General features: G+C 44.8%; 1 protein-coding gene across 2 annotated transcripts; it reads left to right on the forward strand.

Moving 5' to 3' along the window:
• Positions 1-329: 329 nt before the first annotated feature.
• PLA2G12B (phospholipase A2 group XIIB) lies at positions 330-20822 on the forward strand. 2 transcript variants are annotated; one of them, XM_079793304.1, is made up of 4 exons: positions 330-648; positions 12323-12411; positions 15716-15881; positions 19247-20822. In XM_079793304.1, the coding sequence occupies exons 1-4, from the start codon at positions 438-440 to the stop codon at positions 19363-19365; spliced, it is 585 nt and encodes a 194-aa protein (XP_079649430.1). In that variant the 5' UTR covers positions 330-437; the 3' UTR covers positions 19366-20822. The 2 variants fall into 2 exon arrangements, with proteins under 2 accessions (XP_079649430.1, XP_079649431.1); XM_079793305.1 differs by having other exon boundaries at positions 12323-12399.
• Positions 20823-21048: the final 226 nt, after the last annotated feature.

Consider the following 21048-nt stretch of genomic DNA (forward strand, 5'->3'; position numbering starts at 1 on the left):
AGGCGACCGGCATAGGGGTGAGGCTAGGACTTCAGGACAAGCTCTTATGTCAAGAGCCTGACTCCGAAGGGCCAGGCTTGTAACTGATCGATAGGTTAACCAGCCCGTTGGGGGTAGGATTCCAATTGCCCCCCGGCTCAGGCCTCCCAGAAGTTGGCCAACATCTCCCGCCTCCAGGGCTGTGAATCCACTCTGCAGGGCTCTCTCTCACTGGCCATCCCTCCCACTGCCTAACCTTTGCCCTTTCTAATTGCTCTGATCTCATCCCAACCTCCACAGCTGTGTTTAAAGTCCACCTCTGGGGAGCGGAGATTGAGCGTTCCCGATAATCCCTTTCCCAGTCCTGCCTGACATCGGGCCGAGGGGCTGCGCACCTGGGCTTCCTGGGACCGTGGCTGGGGTTCGAGGAGAGACCTCGGCACCTACCTGGCTGCAGGATGAAGCTGGCCGCCAGCTCCCTGATTCTGTGGCTGAGCCTGGGGGGTGGCCTGGCACAGAGCGACACCGGCCCGGACGCAGAGGAGTCCTATTCCGACTGGGGCCTCCGGCACATCCGGGGCAGCTTCGAGTCGGTCAACGGCTACTTCGATTCCTTTCTGGAGCTGCTGGGAGGGAAGAACGGGGTCTGTCAGTACCGGTGCCGCTACGGTGAGTGCCCCGTTTCTCCTCCCGTAGAGGCTCTGCCCGTAGGCCTGTGAGCAGCTGCGCAGGGTCACCGCCGGTCATGACCTTTTTTTGCTGTCATCCACTTCTTGGGGAGGATTGCCAGACTCGGCGAGTGAAAATGTTAAGACACCCAGTGAAATCTGACCCTCAAGTAGACAACAAATAATGTGTTGGTACACTTGAAATACTTGGGGCACACTTATACTGGCAAATTATGGGTTGTTTATGTGAAAATCCAATACCACTGGACTGCCTGTGTCTGATCTGGCCCACCAGCTCCCAGGAGCCCGAGGCCTGTCCGCTGGGCCGTTTTCAGGGGTTTGCTGGGAGGGTCCTTCGGGGAAAGGCCGCACGGGCGGGAGGAAGAACACGAGAGCTGTTCGAGAATTCCCAGGGTGAAACCGAAGCTGAACTTTCAGAGAAGATTTGGGGGAGGGGGGGAGGCAGAGGGGTTGTGGTGAAGCCGGTCCCTAAGTCACTCTGTGCTGAGCCTGGAAGGGTCTCCCCGGAGCTGCTCACACCTTCCTCCCAGCTAGTCCATCTCTCTCTGATGGCTCCCCTGGCCGACTCCTGGGCAGCACTGGGAAAGCCCCCTGCCAGCTGCCGCTGCCGCTGCCACCGGGACCGGCCTGGGGCAGGTGCAGGGCTGTGAACGGGTGGGAGCCTCAGGTCCAAGGAGGAGACCTGGGGCCAGTTCTTCCTTCAGGCCCTGGAAGCCAGGCAATGGGGGCAGAGTGCGGGCCCTGGACCTCGCGGTGGAGAGGCAGGGGTAACTCAGATGCAAACGTTGTCACAAGTACACAGTCTCCTACAGCACTGGCCCTGGGGTTTCATGCGTCAAAGGTTTCATCGTGGGGTTAGAGATGAAAACGGAGAGCCAGTGGAGCCGAGCAGGAGAGCACTGGAGCCATGCTTTCTCCAAACAGCCCCCAGAGAGCCGGGCTGTGGGAGAGACTCGGGGAGCTCCACACTTGCGGACTCCCCCAGGCTCCCTCTCTCCCTTTGGACCTTGGAGCCGGGCGGGCGGGGGGCGGGGGAGGGAGGGGGTCCTTCCTCACTGGGAGGCAGTGGAAACCATTGTGCCAGAACCACAAGTTTTGCGACAGGGAATTTTAAACGGACGGACGGACGGACATGGTGACAAAGGAAGCTGCGTTTTCTCTGTGGAGATGCCGCGGGGTGAAAAGCCTGGCCGATGCCAGGCCCCCCTGAACCCCTGGCCTTGGCTTTGGGCGAGGCGGGGGGACAGGAGCAGAGGCTCTCCCCTCACCTAGGGCGCCCGGGGGGGGGGGCGGGGGGCGGGCAGGAAAGGGGTTCGCTCCCTGCAGACACCAGCACAGGTGCGCGGTCCCTTCCTAGAGGCAACACGAGGCTCAGGTCCCCGGTTCAGCAGGCAGGTGAGAGCAGGAGCCTCTTTTAGGAAAACAGGAGTCAAACCCTCTTCTTCCTCCCCCCGCAACAGAGTGTTAAAAGATTTCAGCAACTTTTGGTTGCAAGCCTCTAGCTGGGCAAGTCAGTGTCCGCAGCTCTTAGTGGGGGATGGGAACAGTCAACAGAGAGAGGGCAGGAAGGCAAACAACTCCACTCGGTCTGCGGAGCAGAGGGGCCTGAGAAACCCAGGGGAAGCGGGGGAAGCCTTGTTACCTTTGGAACGAGCGCAGAGGACCCGGGTGCTGTGCCCACCCGGTACACATACCTTCTCGAGCTGATGGTGAATCACGCTCTCTTTAGAACAGAGAGCAGCTCACAACGAACCGGGGGTGTGCGTCTTCAGTTTGCTTTCCGTTACACCTCTCGTGCAGAGCGTTTGCCTTCCCTCTTAAAGCAGCGGTCCTCAAACGCACCTGGGCTTTAAGGCCTTTCAGCAGACTGCTGGGCCCCCACCCCTCCTGCTTCTGATTTGTTGCCTTGGAGTGGCCGGAGAATTTGCATTTCTAAGGGTTCCCAGGTGATCCCAATGCTGCTGGTCCAGGGACCACACTTTGAAAGAACTGCCTTAAAGGCTGCAATCTTTTGCCAGAAAGAACAATTTAGTGACATTTAATCTACAAAAAAACCTTTTCTATTTTATAAGTACTTACCACCATCAGGCATACCTCGGAGATATTGCAGGTTCCTTTCCATACCACAGCAATAAAGCAAGTTTCGCAATAAAACCAGCTGTAATCTTTTTGCTGGTGGCGGGTCTTGTGTTCAATTTGTAAAAGGCACAACATCCGTGAAGCACAATAAAGCTACGCGCCATGAAACGAGGTGGGCCTGTACTTAAAACAAGGCTCCCTACCTCAGCCCTGCACTTAGAATCACCTGGGAGGGGAGGGGTAGCTTAAAAAACTCCTGCCACCCAAACCAATGAAATCAGAATCTCCATGGATTAGACCCAGACATAAGTATTTCTAACACTTCCCAGGTGATTACAAAGTGCAGCCAAGGTTTGGAGCACAAGGTCTGGAGGTCATTCTTGGAGAACTTCAGCCCGTAGGTTGTTCAGACACATAAAGGTGTGTTTGTACCCTGGTAGCCTACAATAATGTGTCAACATTGCTTTTCACACTTCTTATATCTACAGCATTTATTTTCATGTCAGCACCCAAAGTCTGGCCAAAGGATCGGGCGATAAATAGTACAAGGAGATTCAGAACATGGTATCAACAGCATGCGGAGCGGCTGCTGGTATAAGGAGTCAAGATCCCCTCCCCCGCCCCAGAGATTCTGACTCAGTAGGTCTGTGGTGGAGCCTGGCCCTGCACAGGTGGTCCTTGAACTAGACTTAGCTAAATACCAGTAATGGAAAAATCATGGGTTTGAATTGGGCGGGGTTTGTGGTGGGGAGACAGAGGGGGGGGGCGGGGTTGGAGTTGGGTAATCTCATTGCTGGTGACCTTGCGCAAGTTACCTAATGCTCAACCTTTGTTTTCTCATGTTTATAAGTAATGTTAATAATACCTGCTTTGTAAGGTTGTTGAAGAATTAAAGAGAATAAACATAAAGAATTAGTGCCATGGAGGGCGCATGACATGCACCAAACCCATTTTATAAATGTCATGAGAAAGATGGTCTGGTGAACAGGTTACTGTGCATTCAGGTGCTTCCAGTTCTCTTTCAACATTAAAATACAAAACTCAGAAATCCCCGTGGCTGGACAACAGCTTCTCAGGGTCAGGAAGAAACCATCTCCTGATTTAAGTTCCTGTGTCTTTAGGAAGGTCTCGGTGTCTTATGAATCATGGTGGAAGGTACTGTCCACACTACCACACTTGGGTAAAAGGACTTGATGAATTTCTTCTTGGGTTTAGTTCTAAGGGAAAAAGTTCTCTCAATATCAGTCTTTCTTTTTTTTTTTTTTTCTTCATTTACAGCTACTGGTTTAGAGGCAAAGTTGTTCTCATGCTGGGGTGACCAGTTGTCCCGGTGGGTGTGCTGGGGACTGAGGAAGGAGTCTGGGGTCCCTGGGGTGTGGGACTTTTGGTAGTAACCCAGGGGCGTCAAGCTGGTCACCTCACCTCATGCAGTAACTTACTCTGCTTTAGCAACTGACACAGAATGTATGGCTGCAATAAAACTGCCCAGTTCTGCTGTGTTCCCTGATGTGCCGCCTCTGCGTGTCTCTGGAAGTAGCAGACACACATTTCAAATGGGTCAGCCTCCTAGGGAGACCTGGGGGAGGGAGGCACAGAGCTGCTTCTGCAGGAACCGGCGGGCGGGGAGAATGGACACACCCTCGGGGAAGACGGAACCCTTGACCTGGGTAAGGAAGCCCCGACGGTTTACTGCTCTTCTCAGAGACAAACAGAGACGGCTGGGCCCAGGAGGCGGCGGGCACAGCTGCGGGCAGAACAGGAGCTTCAGGGCTAACTCTCCTGAAACTGCTCTCATTTTTAAGTGTTTTACTTATTTTCTGGCATTTTACTTTATTCAGAAGTTTTTAATTTTCACAACGTCAAGTCTGTCTGTCTTTTTCTTTATGGTTTCTGAAGTTGTTGTCTTGCTTAGAAAACCATTCTCTCATCAAGATGATAAGAATGTTCTGCTATTTTTCCTGGGGAAGCAGGCATAGCCAATAGGTAGTGAGTGTTGCTATGTTCCAATAAAACATTTTAATGGACATTGCAATTTGAATGTGATATCATTTTCATGTCACAAATTACTATGCTTGTTTTGACCCCGCCCCCCTCAACCATTAAAAAATATAAAAACCGTTTTGGCTGGGAGACTATACAAAAGCCGGCCATGGACTGGACGTGAGCCATGTTTGCCAACCTATAAACTATAGGGTCAGGTTGTCAGCCTCCCACTCCTATAAATAGCCAAAACCAGAAAAATAAAATCAACTTGTACGTTACGAATGCCTAGACTCAAAACATCAAACTGTAAGGACTCAACACAACTCCAAACGACTCAAACTATAACTTGAGGATGTAGTATATTACTTCAGCTTAGACTCAAACCATCGATTTTTTTCTTTGAACTTGGACTTCAAGCTTCATTCCTAAATAGAATTTCTGCCGCTATCACAAATATTAAACACAATGAAAATAACCTTCATCAGTAGCAGGCCAGTTAGGAAGTGACCAGAGTTGGTGTTTCATTATCTTTCAAACAGGGAGCTCAGAGTTTTTTATTCCGTAAGTTCTCAAGTGCAAAAAAGGCAGAAGGATCCCAGAAAACCACACTGAGTCTGCCGCAAAAGCCCTTTATCAACAAAATTATTAAAAAGCTAATTTTACCATCAAATTTAGACATTTGTTTTTTTCATTCAATTTTTTCCTGATTTTTTAAGGCTGGTATAGATAGGACATTTGTAAAAGAACAATCCAAAGAAAAATAAAATCACTGTAATCTCACCTCCAAGATTAAGTGCACATTTGATGTCACCTCCAAGATTAAATACACATGACAGTGTGATTATTTTTTCATAAGTGTAATTTGATTACTAATATTATTTAATACTCTTCACGCATTCCCCCACTCCCAGAGCTACACACACACACACACACACACACACACACACACACTCACAGTTGTCAATGGAAAAATTATCTTTCTCAAAACCTTTGAAAAGTAATGCAGGAATTACGGGTGGGCTGGCGGACTCCATCAACATGTACAGCACCTCTCCATTACAAATAAGAAACACTGAGTAGCCCTAGCCGGTTTGGCACAGTGGATAGAGCGTCGGCCTGCGGACTCAAGGGTCCCAGGTTTGATTCCAGTCAAGGGCACGTACCTTGGTTGCGGGCATGTACCTTTGTTGCGGGCACATCCCCAGTAGGGGGTGTGCAGGAGGCAGCTGATCGATGTTTCTAACTCTCTCTGTAAAAAATCAATAATATATATATATATATATATATATATATATATACATCCTCTCTAATAAAATGGTAATATGCAAATTAACCATCACTCCGCTACATAAGCCATGCCCACCAGCCAAGCCACACCCACCAGCCAATCAGGCAGAATATGCAAATTAACCCCAATCCAAGATGGCTACAGCCAGAGAGAGCAAGGTTTCCCAGGTAACAGAGGAAGCCAAGCTTTCCATAGCCATTGCAGGCCTAAGCCTCCACTCAAGCTACAAAGTTCCAATTATAGAAGGTAAACAAATTCAAACAAATGGCGGCAGAATGGAGCTTGAGAGAGCAAGCCAGGGTTGCCGGCGGCAACAGGGGAAGCAAAGCTTTCCTCACACCCTGGCAGGGCTCACCCGCTTAAGGCTACAAAGTTTCAATTGTAGAAGGTGAATTAACTGCCACAGAAATGGCTGCTGGAGCCCCAGGCTTGGCTCCGCTCCAGGCTACAAAGTTTCAATTGTAGAAGGAAAATAAATTCCAGATACCAGGGCCTCTGCTTGGGTTGCCAGGGGGCGTGGCCGGCCTGCAAACCACCACAGGCCCCTCGCTCAGGCTGTCCCACACCCCAAGGGAACCCCCACCCTTATCTGTGACACCCTTCAGGGCAAACCAGCTGGCCCCCACCCGTGCACCAGGCCTCTATCCTATCTAATAAAAGAGTACTATACAGATTGATCATCACTGCAACACACAATATAGCTGCCCCCATGTGGTCAAAGATCCTGCCCCCATGTGGACACAAGATGGCCACCACAAGATGGCCAGTAGGGGAGGGCAGTTGGGAGGCACCCAGCCTGCAAGGGAGGGCAGTTGTGAGGGACCAGGCTTGCAAGGGAGGGCAGTTGGGAGGCACCCTGCTTGCAAGGGAGGGCAGTTGGGAGGCACCCTGCTTGCAAGGGAGGGCAGTTGAGAGGGACCAGGCTTGCAAGGGAGGGCAGTTGGAGGTGAACAACCCTGCAGGAGAGGGCAGTTAGGGGTGACCAGGCTGGCAGAGGAGGGAAGTTGGGGGCAAACAGGCTGGCAGGGGAGCAGTTAAGCATCAACCAGGCTGGCAGCGGAGTGGTTAGGGGGTGATCAGGCTGGCAGGCAGAAGCGGTTAGGGGCAATCAGGAAGGCAGGCAGGCAAGCAGTTGGGAGCCAGCAGTCCTGGATTGTGAGAGGGATGTCCGACTGCCCGTTTAGGCCCGATCCCACCAGGATCGGGCCTAAACGGGCAGTCGGACATCCCTCCAGGAGTCCCAGATTGGAGAGGGTACAGGCTGGGCTGAGGGACAACCCCCCGCCGTGCACGAATTTCATGCACCGGGCTTCTAGTATATATATATAAAGAAATACCGAGTAAAAATAAAACACTTAAAAAAAGTACACAATCAAACCAGAATGAAATAAAGGGAACCTCTCAAGTTCCAGAAATAAAGAGAAAATACAAAGGCAACGTGGTGAGCTGGCTGCTGCTGTGGCCCTTGGGTTTTCAGTCTGGAACATATGTAGGCCCAGGGGCTGAGGAATCAGTGTTCATGCTCAGGTAAAGAGAGGAAAAGAAACTTTTCACTTTTCCCAAGAAGTTGAAACTGGACAGTTTACATAAAGCTTAGAGCCTGGCGGGCTGCACACTCTGTTTAAAAAAGATTAGAACACCTCTAACCATATTCCAAGGAAGTAGCAAGGATGCTTTCCATTCGCCCAGGGCTAGGGCTTGAAGGACAAATAACACTAAACATTCACTACTCCAAGCATATTCTATGCACAGGAGAGGAATCCAGAAATTAACCTGAAGTATCTTGAGACTCCTACAGCCACGGCAAAAGTAGTCGAGGAACTACTCTATAGTGTACAATGCAGGGCACAGGAATTTTTTAGAAAAACAGCTCCTCTGAAGAGACACAACATGTGAAAAAATAATCCACAATAGTGAGAGTTAGTAGACATTTAAAAATGAGAGACTTAGGCCCTGGCTGGTGTGGTTCAGTTGGTTGGAGCATCATTCTATACACCAAAAGGTTGGGGGTTTGATCCCCAGTCAGGGCACCTTGGGAGGCAACTGATTGATGTTTCGCTCAGGTATCTATGTTTCTCTCTCTCTCTCTCCCTCCTTCCCTTCTCTCTCTAAAATCAATTAAAAGCATATCATTGGGTGAGGATAAATAAAAACATAAAAATAACATAATATATATATAAACTAGAGGCCCGGTGCACGAATTTGTGCACGGGTGGGGTCCCTTGGCCTGGCCGGCGATCAGGGTCAATTGGGGCCATCTCGCCCAGTCCCGATTGGGGCTGATTGGGACTGGCCGGCTGGGGGAGGGACCGTGGGAGGTTGGCTGGCCACGGGAGGTTGGCTGTTGAGCTCACTGACCACCAGGGGGCAGCTCCTGCGTTGAGCATCTGGTAGTCAGTGCATATCATAGTGACCAGTCGACCAGTTGTTTGGTCATTCAGTTGCTTAGGCTTTTATATATATAGATAATATAAACAAGAATATTTGAAATTATTAAAGAAATAAAAAGGAATAGAAAACATAATAAAAAGAACTCAACAAAGCCCAGCCATTGTAGTTCAGTGGTTGGGCATTGGCCTGTGAACCAGGAGGTCATGGTTCAATTTCAAGTCAGGGCACATGTCTGAGTTGTGGCTTGATCCCCAGCAGGGTGTGTGTGTGTGTATGTGTGTGTGTGTGTGTGTGTGTGCAGTAGGCAGCCAATTGATGTTTCGCTCTCATTGATGTCTCTATCTCTCTCACTCCTTTCCTCTCTCTAAAATCAGTAAAAATATATTTTAAAAAAAGAAAAAAAGAACTCAATAAAAATGAATAGGCAGATTTAAAAGAAGATTTCTAAGAAATGAAACTTATAGTCATTGAAAGAAAAAACTCTGTGAATGAGTTAAACAGCAGGTTAGAGAGAATTAGGAAAATGGTAAATAGACTTGATGAACTTAAAAAATCAGTACAGAGAGAGAAAAATATCTATCTATCTATATATAAAAGGCTAGTATGCAAAGTGTCCCCTCAGGAGTTTGACCGGGAGTTCAATCGCTCACAATGATGTGTGCTGACCACCAGGGGGCAGCGTGGAACAAAGGAAGGCCCCGGCCGGCAGCTGGCAGCCAGGGAAGGAAGGCCCCGGCGAGCAGCCGGAAGGCTCTGATCGGCCCTGATTGCTGGCCAGGCCTAGGGACGCTGCCCATGCATGAATTTCATGCACCAAGCCTCTAGTATAAATATAAAAGAGAGGTTAAGATATATAAAGTATAGGATTAAAAAGATTGACCATTCAGTAACAAGAGGCCCAGAAGGAGAAATTAGTGAGAATCCTATATAATAAAAGCCCAGCAACCAAATGGCAGAATGACCAGAATGACCAGTCAACCAGTCGCTATGATGCGCACTGACCACTAAGGGGCAGATGCTCAGTGAAGGAGCTGCCCCCTCGTGGTCAGTGTGCTCCCACAGTGGGAGCGCCGCTTGGCTGACCAGGATGAGCCGCTCAGCTGACCAGGATGAGCTGCTCAGAGGGCGGGTCCATAGCTGCTCAGCTGACTGGAGCAGCGCTCCCACAGCGGCCAATCCCCACAGGCCACACCCCCCACCAGTGCACAAATCCCGTGCACAGGGCCTCTAGTGAGGAAAATAAAATACAGTAAACCCTCGATTTTGCAGACCTTGATTTAATGGACTTTGGATTTAACAAACAAAATTTCTCATCCGTATGTCATATGTGAAAATTAATTTAAAAATGCCTTTAACCAAGATTTGCTCATAATTAAATTAACAAGTTATTTTTTATGTTATTAATCAAGTTTTAGCGAATAGGCCATATGTTGGAAAAAATACTATAGTAATTTTGCCGACATAAATAAATATTACATGTCTACAACTATAGTCTACATATTTAAATCCAAGAGTCACCACTTGTAAACAATGTTTGTGGAATGATTAGCATGTGATCACACTGTCTCTCTCGTAGTAATTGGTTCTATCGTCATGTGGCGTTACTTTCTGCAGCAGTTTTAACTTATGCCAGGGACATTCCGATATAGGCCCAGCCACCCCCAGCGTGTATATTTGTTTGCTTGTGACTGGTGAATGCACCCATTTACTAGACCTGTTCGGTAAAAATTTAAAATTACAGTAACACATATAGAATACTTTTCTGTGAAATTAAATTTTTCAGACATTCTTAATTGTAATTACACAAATGTGTCTACATAAGTAAAAACATGTAAACTAATTTGTCAATTTTTTAACATATGCATTTGGAAAAATTACTTTATTATATAGTGGACTTCCGGCTTTAATGGACACCCCCCTCTGCGGAATTAGTCTGTTATAGCGAGGCTTTACTGTATTCAGACAATGGCTGTGGATTCTCCAAAGGTTAAAGAAACCCGAATCTTCAGATTGTTCAGAGCAGGGTAAGGATATACACTTCACATTTAGGTACACTGTAGTGAAACTGTGAGGCTGTGGAGAAATTGGAACCCTTGTGCAATGCAGATGGGAATGTAAATGGTGCAGCTACTGAAGAAAACAGGCTGCCACCATTGAATAAAAACATCCTTTCCACTGCCCACCTTTGCAACTAGGTGTTGCCATTTGATTAAGGTCTGGCCAAAGGAAGAAAGAGGAAGTGATGTGTGTAACATTCTGGAGTGTGTTTATTCAAGAGGGAGGCTGTGATCCTTCTACTTCCTTCTTCCATGTGATGCTTATAATAGGAAGATGTTGGCTGAAGCTCCATCTTGGACCATGAGAGCCAGGGCTTCATTCTAGGGCTGGTAGAGCAGAAAGCTAGAAGCAGCCTGGGATCCAGAAAAGCACAGATTTACTATACCAGCCTACGATCCTTAATTCTGGGGTTTTATGAGATATCCTATATTGTGTAAGCATCTGAATAGTCCAGTATGTTGGAGAGATAATAGATACACGGAGAAAATTATAGCACTCTATTGAAGGGCATAAAGGAGGACTAAGTAAATGGAAAGCTATACTATGTCCATGTTTGGGAAGACAGAATATTCTAAGAAAGTCAGCTGTCTCCAAATTAATCTATAAATTCAATGGATGTTCAAGCAAAATTCTGACAATCTGTTATAGAATGTACTAATTTATATGCAAGAGTGAAGGGACAAGAATAATCAAGACAATTTTGGGCTTTAAAGCATAGACTTAGTCTTTAAAAATTAAAACAGGAAAATGGGGACAAAGGGGCTTCAACTATACTTGCAACATTAATTAAGTAGAAAATATACTTATGGAAAGTTTGGTAATGTTAACCTTTATTATGTTTATGTAATGGGCTCATGGGTATTTTTTTCCTCTGACTTTTCTTCACTTTTGAAATTTCATAATAAAAACAATAATTAAAATAAAGAAAATAGAAATGCCAGGTACCTCACTCCGAGAATTAATTCTTAGCTTATTTCCTCAGTCTTATGCTATATCTCGTCCTAAAAAGAGGCAAAGGAATGTGGAGGAAGAACATGACTTTTGGAGAAAAACAGGAAATCTGGATTTACGTCCTACTTCCCCCACTTACTATATGACTTAAGCAAGTCACGCAGCCTCTCCGCCCCACTTTCTTATCCAGATAATAGATAAAAAGACTCACTGGAGATGACTGTCCTGAGTTCACCTCAGGTCAAGGTTATCTTTATGATGCATGACTACCATTGAGACAACTGACAAAGAATCCTGGCACGTATTTGCAAGATCATAAAATAACTCAAAAGCTATGTAGGAGGAACAAATAAATTAAGGAACAAATAAAGTTTTTCAGATAATTTCTGCTTAGTTCTATGATAGAAATGCCTAAATAGGGTGTTTTCTTTGTCCTCTGGGCAATAATAGTTTGTCTATATTTATAGAATTTTGCAAAGTTCCATTCAGGTTATTCTGGGGAAATCTTTGCGGTACTGTTACAATTCTGATCCCTCACTGTGTGATCAGGCTGTTCCCTTTTTCGGTGCGAGGAGGGTGGCCGTACTGTGGATAGGGGAGTAAGAAATCTTGAGTTTTAGTTCGGTTTTGCCAAGGACCTTATCTTCAAGGTCATGCACTTAAGAACCATTAGAAATTCTTCGAGATAAGGAGAAAAATGCCAGACTGGACTGAGGGTCAGTACTCTTTTAGGACATCATTATCATTGTTACCATCACCACCACCTAATTTGGATGTGAGTATCTGCTGAGGAACAATGACTCTCAAAGGAAAAACCGAATGCGCTTTTAGATAATTTTTATCTCACGAATGTTTCCAAATGCTTAATTTCTAAATATTTCTTCTTCCCCTTCTTTCTCTGCAGGAAAGGCTCCAATGCCCAGACCTCACTACAAGCCGCAGGAGCCCAACGGCTGCAGCTCCTACTTCCTGGGTCTCAAGGTACCAGAAAGTGTATGTACCACCACCATCGTCTTCTCTGCTGACGGTTTTAACTACGGCACATTCCAGAGTTATCGCTGATGGAAGTGACCGCTTATAGAATATCGTTGGGCCATGTGATTGAGTATTTTAAATTGGAGACAGAGGAAAGGAGATAATTTTTAAAAGAAGTATTTGACTTCCTTTTGTCAGAGGCAGCTGCCCCTCAGAGAAGCCCTTGTAAAGTGAACGTTGACATCACCATTGCAAACATGAGCTGAGCCTTAGGGGATCAAACAGAACTAAGTATGAAATAGAGCTGAGAAGTCTGACTTAGTTAGAGAGCTCCTCCAGTGCTGTGTGGAGCCAGCTGGGCCTGACCAGGGAGAGCTGACTGCTATGGTGTTGTCTGGACTTCTCATGCCAAAGCAGCTGTGTTTGGAGTATTAACATCTTAGAACTCTGCAAATGCACCCCCACCCCACAACCCCCAAGAAAAACCTGCATACACCCCTCCAGTCACTGGCTAAACATTTATCATCACAATGTGGACCATTTCTCAAACTGTAGGTCTCCCTTGAAAATAAGTTATAAATTAATTTCTTTTAAGACTTTTTTAGAAAAGAGGCCCTATGTAAAATGTAGGTACAGGGATTTCATATCTGAACTGTGATTTTTGATTTGTATCTTAACCAGGCTCAACTTCACTCTTCTGATGATTCAAAAGATTTTACTTTGTAATAATTTTCTAAGCGGCATAATGTTTATTCTAAGATCCTGCTTACCCATGGGGCATTTTTATGCAAATTGGAAAGAGATCCTCTTTCCTCAAGACAGTTTTCTTCCATTTGTCAGAAATTTATCTTAATACTAGAGGCCCGGGGCACGAAATTCAAGCACGGGTAGGGTCCCTAGGCGTGGCTGGTGATCAGGGCCGATCGGGGCCTTCTGGCTGCCAGCCGGGGCCTCCCTTCATTCTGCACTACCCCCTGGTGGTCAGCACACGTCATAGCTAGCAATCGAACTCCCAGTCTCCCAGTCGAACTCCTGAGGGGACACTTTGTATATTAGCCTTTTATATATATAGATACTGATTTTGTTAGAAAAGGAAACTTGACTGTAATTGGCTAGACATTTTGTAATAAATATGATGTCTTGTGGGAAGATATGACCCTCTTAGATCTGACCCTCTTGTGCCTTGAACAACCTGCATAGCTGAACGCCAAGCCTTGTCCACAATAAGCAGAATGTGTATGGATGCAGAAGAAAGACAATAATTTCAAATAATAAAAGGTTGAAAAAAAGTAGGTTTACAGTTGTTCGTATGGAAAATAATACAATAGTTCATAAATAATAGCACAAGAATAAACTCTATGTTTTAGGTGCCTACTTTTGCCCTACTCTGCATTTACATAGAGAAACCACCTATTTTCAGCCAATATATTTTACTTGATATCAATTTAGTAGTTATGGAAGTGGCATGCACCATATTTTGGAATTAATGTCATTTTGTTTGCTGATACAAATATCATTAAAAACTAGTTCAAGAATTTCCAATTGAATTGAATTGAATTGAATTGAATGATAGCCACTATACTCATCTAATTCTCAGTTACTTCTGTTGTGATATATTTGTAGTTTTAGAGGTGAGGTACAAGCAAAGTAGTTTACTTCAGGTATCAAATAATGGAATTTACCCAGAATTTACCCATATTCTGTTTTAAGTGGCCTTGGAATAAAAGTTTAAATGAGAGAACACTTACAGATACCTAAGGGGAAAGGACCTATAATTACTGACTATAATTCCCCAACCATGCCCTGAAGCCAGATTTTCACAGATTCTATCCAAGTCCAAGTATATGTAATCAGAAAACCTGCAAAAGATTCTAAGATGCTCTATCTACATCTAGACCCACCCTGTTCCCATCTATTTTTTTATTGATTGATGTGTGTGTGTGTGTGTGTGTGTGTGTGTGTGTGTGTGAAAGAGAGAGAGAGAGAGAGAGAGAGAGAGAGAGAGAGAGAGAGAGAGAGAGAGGAGAGAAACATTAATTTGTGATTCCACTTATTTATGCATTCATTCACTGGTTATTCTTGTATGCACCCTGACGGGGGATCAAACCTGCAACCTGGTGTATCAGGATGATGCTCTAACCAACTGAACTACCTGGCCAGGGCCTATTCCCATCTGTTTTTTACACCGCAAAACAATTACTCTTCTTTGATCACTCTTTGTACCATGTCCCTTCCTTGCTCAAGAGTGTTTATCAAATCTAACTAGTTACTTTGGAAGTCAAGGTCATCCATCAACTTACTCTTCTCTCTAAGGCAAACTTTTTTAAAATATATTTTTTATTGATTTCATAAAGGAAGGAAGAGGGAGAGAGATAGAAACACCAATGATGAGAGAGAATAATTAATCGGCTACCTCTTGTACTCCCCCGCCCCCCACTGGGGATCGAGTCTGCAACCCAGGCATGTGCCCTTGACTGGAATCAAATCCAGGACCTTTCTGTCCGCAGGCCGATGCTCTATCCACTGAGCCAAACCAGCTAGGGCTCTGAGGAAAACTTTTTATATGTATGTATTTCCCTAGAAAGACTCTTGAAAGACTAAACAAACAAATTCACTCACAATATGATTTGCTCATTATTTCCTTTCTTTACCTGCTATGTTCTAAGGCTACCCTTAGTTCTGTTAACCCTCTCTTCATCTTCTTTCAAAAGCCTCTAAAAAATTCCCATTTTATTACTTTACAAATGGCATTCTATGAATTTACTCAGTTTATGCCACATTTACAATGGCTTATAGGACGCTTATAAACGCATGTCCGGGTGTGCATTAGATATTGCCGTTTGACCAGAGTCCCCTTGTGTTCAGGAACTCTGTGTCCTATACCTTACTCCACTCTCCAACATGTACAGACACCCCCCCCCCCCATTAACACAGCGCTGTATGGGGAGGGTCTCTGATAAATGCAGGTGCCCCATTGATGAACTAAGGCTTTAGTTTTCATAATTCTGAGCCTTGGGATCATTTGCTTAAACAAAATCTCATATAAGTTTTAGTTGAATTTGGATGTTTTGAAACTCTACTTTCTGGACTGGCGTTCTGATTTCTGTTTTCATCACCATAGTGACCTGTGAATTAACAAGTAAATTGTGATTGAAATTTAGCAGCCTGACTATCAACCTGCTGCATTCTCTCAAGTCAGTGGTGTTTCTCAGTTGATCTGAAAGTGTATCAGGAATTTGAGAACTGGCTCGCCAAGTTCACGGGCAAGGTTGCCTGAGGTCCTCGGTCTAAACGTGGCATTTTCTTCCCTCTCTTCCCCCAGATGGACTTGGGCATTCCAGCAATGACCAAGTGCTGCAACCAGCTGGATGCCTGTTACGACACCTGCGGTGCCAACAAGTATCGCTGTGATGCCAAATTCCGGTGGTGCCTCCACTCTATCTGCTCTGACCTAAAGCGAAGTCTGGGCTTCGTCTCCAACGTGGCAAGTAGGTATCTTAAGGGCATCTGCCTCCGAGCAGGACGTTTGCTCCTGTTTTCACCCAGACATGCAGCCAGAGCCCCTTCACTCACAGAGGCCATTAAAGCTCCTGAACGTTATGGGACACTGAGCTGTGCACAGGCCGAGGGGCGGGTGCCGGCACCCCTGGCTGAAGTTCCTGCTGTCCTGCCCAGGAGCTGCTGGCGCCACTCCCGATGGACAGCGCCACACCAACGCCTTCCCAGAGATATAACAATGTACCCTTTAAGCCTGGAGAAAGAGTTGCCCAGTTGGCTTTAGTTACCCATTCCACTGTTAAATCATTTGCCATATAAGTAGTTATTCTGTATGGGACCACTTGGTTTGACTATTATTTTGTTCTCAGTCAGGGAAATAATTAAAAAAAAAACCTTTTTTTGTGTAAAGGTCTACATATGCTTGAGGATAGTTATTTTAAAAAATATATATTTTTATTGCTTTCAGAGAGGAAAGGAGAGAGAGATAGAAACATCAATGATGAGAGAAATATTAATCGACTGCCTCCTGCACCCCCCCTCCCTATTGGGGATGGAGCCCACAACCCAGGCATGTACCCTGACCTGGAATCAACCGTGACCTCCTGGTTCATACATAGGTCAAGGCTCAACCACTGAGCCACACTGGCTGGGAGAGGATAGTTTTGTGTGTTTTTTAAACAGCTATTTAGCTATCTAATTTCTAGCACTGATTCTGCAGTTTCCTTTTCCTAATTCACCTTAGGAAAAGTTTTAATCCCTTAGTTTCTGAAGCCAGAAAATCACACCTAGGTATTAGCATTATATATTTTTAGATAGTGATGTTTGAAAGTCAGGCATATAAAGAGCTGACTATATGCCACAGGGATGGGAAAATCTTGGGTCTTGTTCAAAGGTTCATGCCTAGGGTGTAGTCCTAAAGTGAATCTGTGAGGGCTTGGAAATATGGTAATTGCTTGAGCCCTGCAAAAGGGAGCATCCCCCTATCTGTACCTACAAAGGGTGAGGAAGTACCTGCTGCGAATCTAGGGTCAGGTCAGGTTACTTCCTTCAAGCAATGTCCTATTGATTCTTTCCCCAAATATCTCTTTGGTAACTTGCCTGGTTACTGCAAATTAACTCAATCTCTGGGTCCCATCAAATTTATTCTCCCCAAAGGGACCAGATATATTTTTATACCACAAAAATCTGGTCACCTTCCTTTTCATTAAGAGTAAATCCAAGCTCCTTAGTATGACATACATACCAGGGTATGTTCACCGCTAGCCTACCTCTTCAGCATCAACTTGCTTATTTCTGATTTCTCTCCTGACTCATGCCATTCCCAATTATTTGGGTTGATGGTCCATATCTTTCTGTTTCTGCAGTTCCCTCTGCTTGGAACACTTATAATTCATGTTTTATTGTTCAAACAGTTTTATCAATGGTGAAAAGCTGAAAGCTTTTCCTCTAAAATTAGGAACAAGTCACAGATACCCACTCTCACCACTTTTATCCAACATAGTATTGGGAATCCTAGCCAGAAAAATTAGGTCAGAAGAAGAAATAAAAGCCATCCAAGTAGGGATGGAAGACCTAAAACTGTGACCATTTCAGGTGACATTATATATAGAAAACCCTAAAGACTTCTCCAAAAAACTGTTAGAACTAATAAATAATTCAGTAAAGTTGCAGGATACAAAATTAATATACAAAAATCTGTTGCATTTCTATATACTAATAACAAACTATCAGAAATATAGTTTTTTAAAAAGCCCATTTATAATTGCATCAAAATAATAAAATACCTAGGAATAGATTTAATCAAGGAGGTGAAAGACCTATATACTGAAAACTATAAGTCTTTGATGAAAAAAATTGAAGTAGACACAAATAAATGGAAAGGTAGTTCGTGCTCATGGATTGGAAGAATTAATGAATTGTTAAAAATGTCCATGACCCTGGTTGGATAGCTCAGTTGGTTAAAGTGTCATTCCTATACATCAAGGTTGTGGTTCAATCCCTGGTCAGGGCATATACAAGAAGCAATGAATGAATGCATTGATGGGAATGGAGCAACAGATCAATCAATCTCTCTCTCTCTCTCTCTCTCTCTCTCTCTCTCTCTCTCTTTCTCTCTCTCTCTCCCTCCCCCCACCCCACCCCCGCTCCCTTCCTCTCTTTTTTGTCATTGGTAATCACCATTAGAGGATATTTTTCCATTGATTTTTTTAGAAAGTGTGCAAGGGAGGAGGAGAAACAGAAACACCAATGTGAGAGAGACACATTGATTGGTTGCTTCCCAATCAGACCAGGAATTGAGCCTGCAATAATCGAGGTACTTGCCCTTAACCTGAATCGAACCTGAGACCCTTCAGTCCATTGGTCGACACTCTATTCACTGAGCCAAACCAGCTAGGGCTCAATAAACTTTTTAAAATGTCCGTACTACCCAAAGGAATCTATAGATTTAATGCAGTCCCTATCAAAATTCCAAGGGATCTGAGACCCTTCCATAATAATCCTTACCCACAAAGGGATAGAGACGCTGACTGTGAGCTCCCATACCATAGTGGGTAACTTCCATTATGGTGTAGTGTGACTATATGTTTACCTGTCTAGCCTATCCTCCTCTTTGCCCAAACTGTGAGATCCTTGAGTTGAGATCCCTTTGGTCTCTGTGTCCCTGATGCCTTACAGTGGCTGGCCAACATACCCAACAGGCACACTTGATTTTTTTCAAGGAGTAAATGGTTACTCATCCCACACTTGAACAGGGAAAGCTACAGGAAACATAATAGTGTTATCTGAGCAAATATTCTGCAAAAATGGTAAATTTGCCATGGAGTGAGTATAGTGGTATAGAAGATGCTGATTGCTAATCATGGTTTTGACCTGGAGACCCATAAAAAGAGGGCACCCCAAAATGTATTATTATTTTATTGATTGATTTTTAGAGAGATAGAGAAACACCAATTTTTTGTTTCACTTATTTATACATTCATTGGTTGATTCTTGTATGTGCCCTGACCAGGGATCGAATCCACAACCCTGGCCTATTGGGACGATGCTCTAACCAACTGAGCTATTCGGCCAGTGCCCAAAATGTATTCTGCTCTACTAGATTGGATAGACGCTTTTCTGAAAAAAACAAAAAACAACACCCCCCCCCCCCCAAAAAAAAAAAAAAACACAACCCACCAAACTCCTTTCAAATGTATGCTTTTCCTTTGAATTCTGTATTCAGATTATTGTCTCTACTTTCCTCTGGGGTATCATGTCAATCTTGGAGCTACATTGACTCATTAAAATTACTCATGCTACTTGAGGGCAGTTCTATGTATTAACCTTTCTTTTTCTCTACATCTTTTTCAAATAGCATGTGATTCTCTGGCTGATACCGTGTTTAATACTGTATGGACCTTGGGCTGCCGACCCTTTATGAATAGTCAGCGGGCAGCCTGCATCTGCGCAGAAGAGGAGAAAGAAGAGTTATAGGGAAGGTGTTTCCTTTTTGGTTTTGAGTTGACACCACGGCTGTCAGTCTCGGAGATGGTAGTGTGGCAGATGTGTCTCATCCTTTCTTCCAAGAGTTTGGATACCACCAAGCAGGAGAAAGGAGATAGTCTACAGCTGAAAAGTGAGTCCCATCCTTTGAGGATAATTGGAAAAAAGACATGGAGTGAACTGAAGGCTACTCGTCGTTTCAACACTGGTTCCTCCAACCAAGACACATTTGCCTGGAAATTCAGTTCTTAACTTAAAGACTAAAATAAAGACTAACTACTGGGATTCTTGGACTCGATCATTCTATTCACAAGTGAAATTTTGGAGAGTCCAGCCATTTGGGAGGCAATGACTTTCCTCTGGTCCATGTTTCAGTTGCCAGTAAGCATCTCACATATAATAAAGTGTACTTTTTAGAGAATTTGAAAAGAGATGAATGAATCTCATTATCACCAACACGCTTCCTTTTCACTTAGAAGAAAACAGAACCAACCTGGTAAGTTCCCTCAATGATACGTTATTCCCGCTGGTGCTGAAGAGATCGGAACCGGTGGGCAGAGGCTTACCTGATCAAAGTCACGGAGGTGGAGATCAGGTGGAGTGTGGTCTCTGAGGTTCCGTTTTTTTCACTCAGTCAACTATTCCTGTTGATACCCCCAAGTAGTAGGTGGTCTCCGGGTCGTGTGAAGGTCTGAGGAGCACTGGGTAAAAACTGTCGCCAAAGATAACTTGGAAAAGCTCCTAAAATCTGAGGGGCAGGAGAGACAAATGGCCATTCCCCAAAGAGTGGTTCTCAGCCCTGACGGCAAGTTAGAATCACCTGAGGAGCACTAGCAACAGTCTCTGGGGTGGCCTCTACAGACAGGCACACCTTTCACTGCGCTTGGCTTTCTCGCCCTTCACAGGTGTTGCATTTTTTACAAATTGAAGGCAAGACCTTCCACCAGAAAAAAGATCATGACTCGCTTTGTTGTGACACTCAGTTTATTGTCGTGGTCTGGAAGCAGACTGGAAATACCTCTGAGGTTTGCCTGTACTGGTGATTTCTAAAGTGACTCTGATGCCCCGTGCGGACTGAGGGCCACCACGGTCAGGGACGGGCAAATGAAAGCCCGTGGACTGAATCAGGCCCAGCACCTGCTGCTGTGAAGTGTTACTGGAACATAACCATGCCCACGTGTGTTCATGGCTGCTCCCGGGCGGCGAGAGCCGCGTTGTGGCAGAGACGGCATGGCCCAGAAAGCCCGAAACAGTTACCCTGAGGCCCTTACAGAAACATTTGGCAAACCCCTGATGGAGTTCACGCTCCCCTTTCCTTTCCTTTTGTTAATTTCACTGGTTCCATTAAGAATTGTCGATTGCAGCCATTTCTAAAAAGAAAAAGAAGAAAAGTTGTTTTCTGATCTTATGTAAACCCATGAAATTAATTGGCTTATTAAGAAATTGGATTTAACTGCAGATAAAATTTATCTCTGTGGTTCATTTCAATAAAATTAATTAAGCACCTACAAAATAGAGTATGGTATAATTGTATACCTTTTTCTATTCACTTGTCAGTCTGAGGCCACAGAATGCCAAACAACGGCATATGACACCACATCTTAATTTTGTCTAAAGTTGTCATTGAACCACCTAAATGCATGTTAACGAATTTAATAACATTTATTAATTGAA

Source organism: Cnephaeus nilssonii (genome assembly GCF_951640355.1).
Source record: "Cnephaeus nilssonii genome assembly, chromosome: 16".
Classification (NCBI taxonomy): Eukaryota; Metazoa; Chordata; class Mammalia; order Chiroptera; family Vespertilionidae; genus Cnephaeus; species Cnephaeus nilssonii.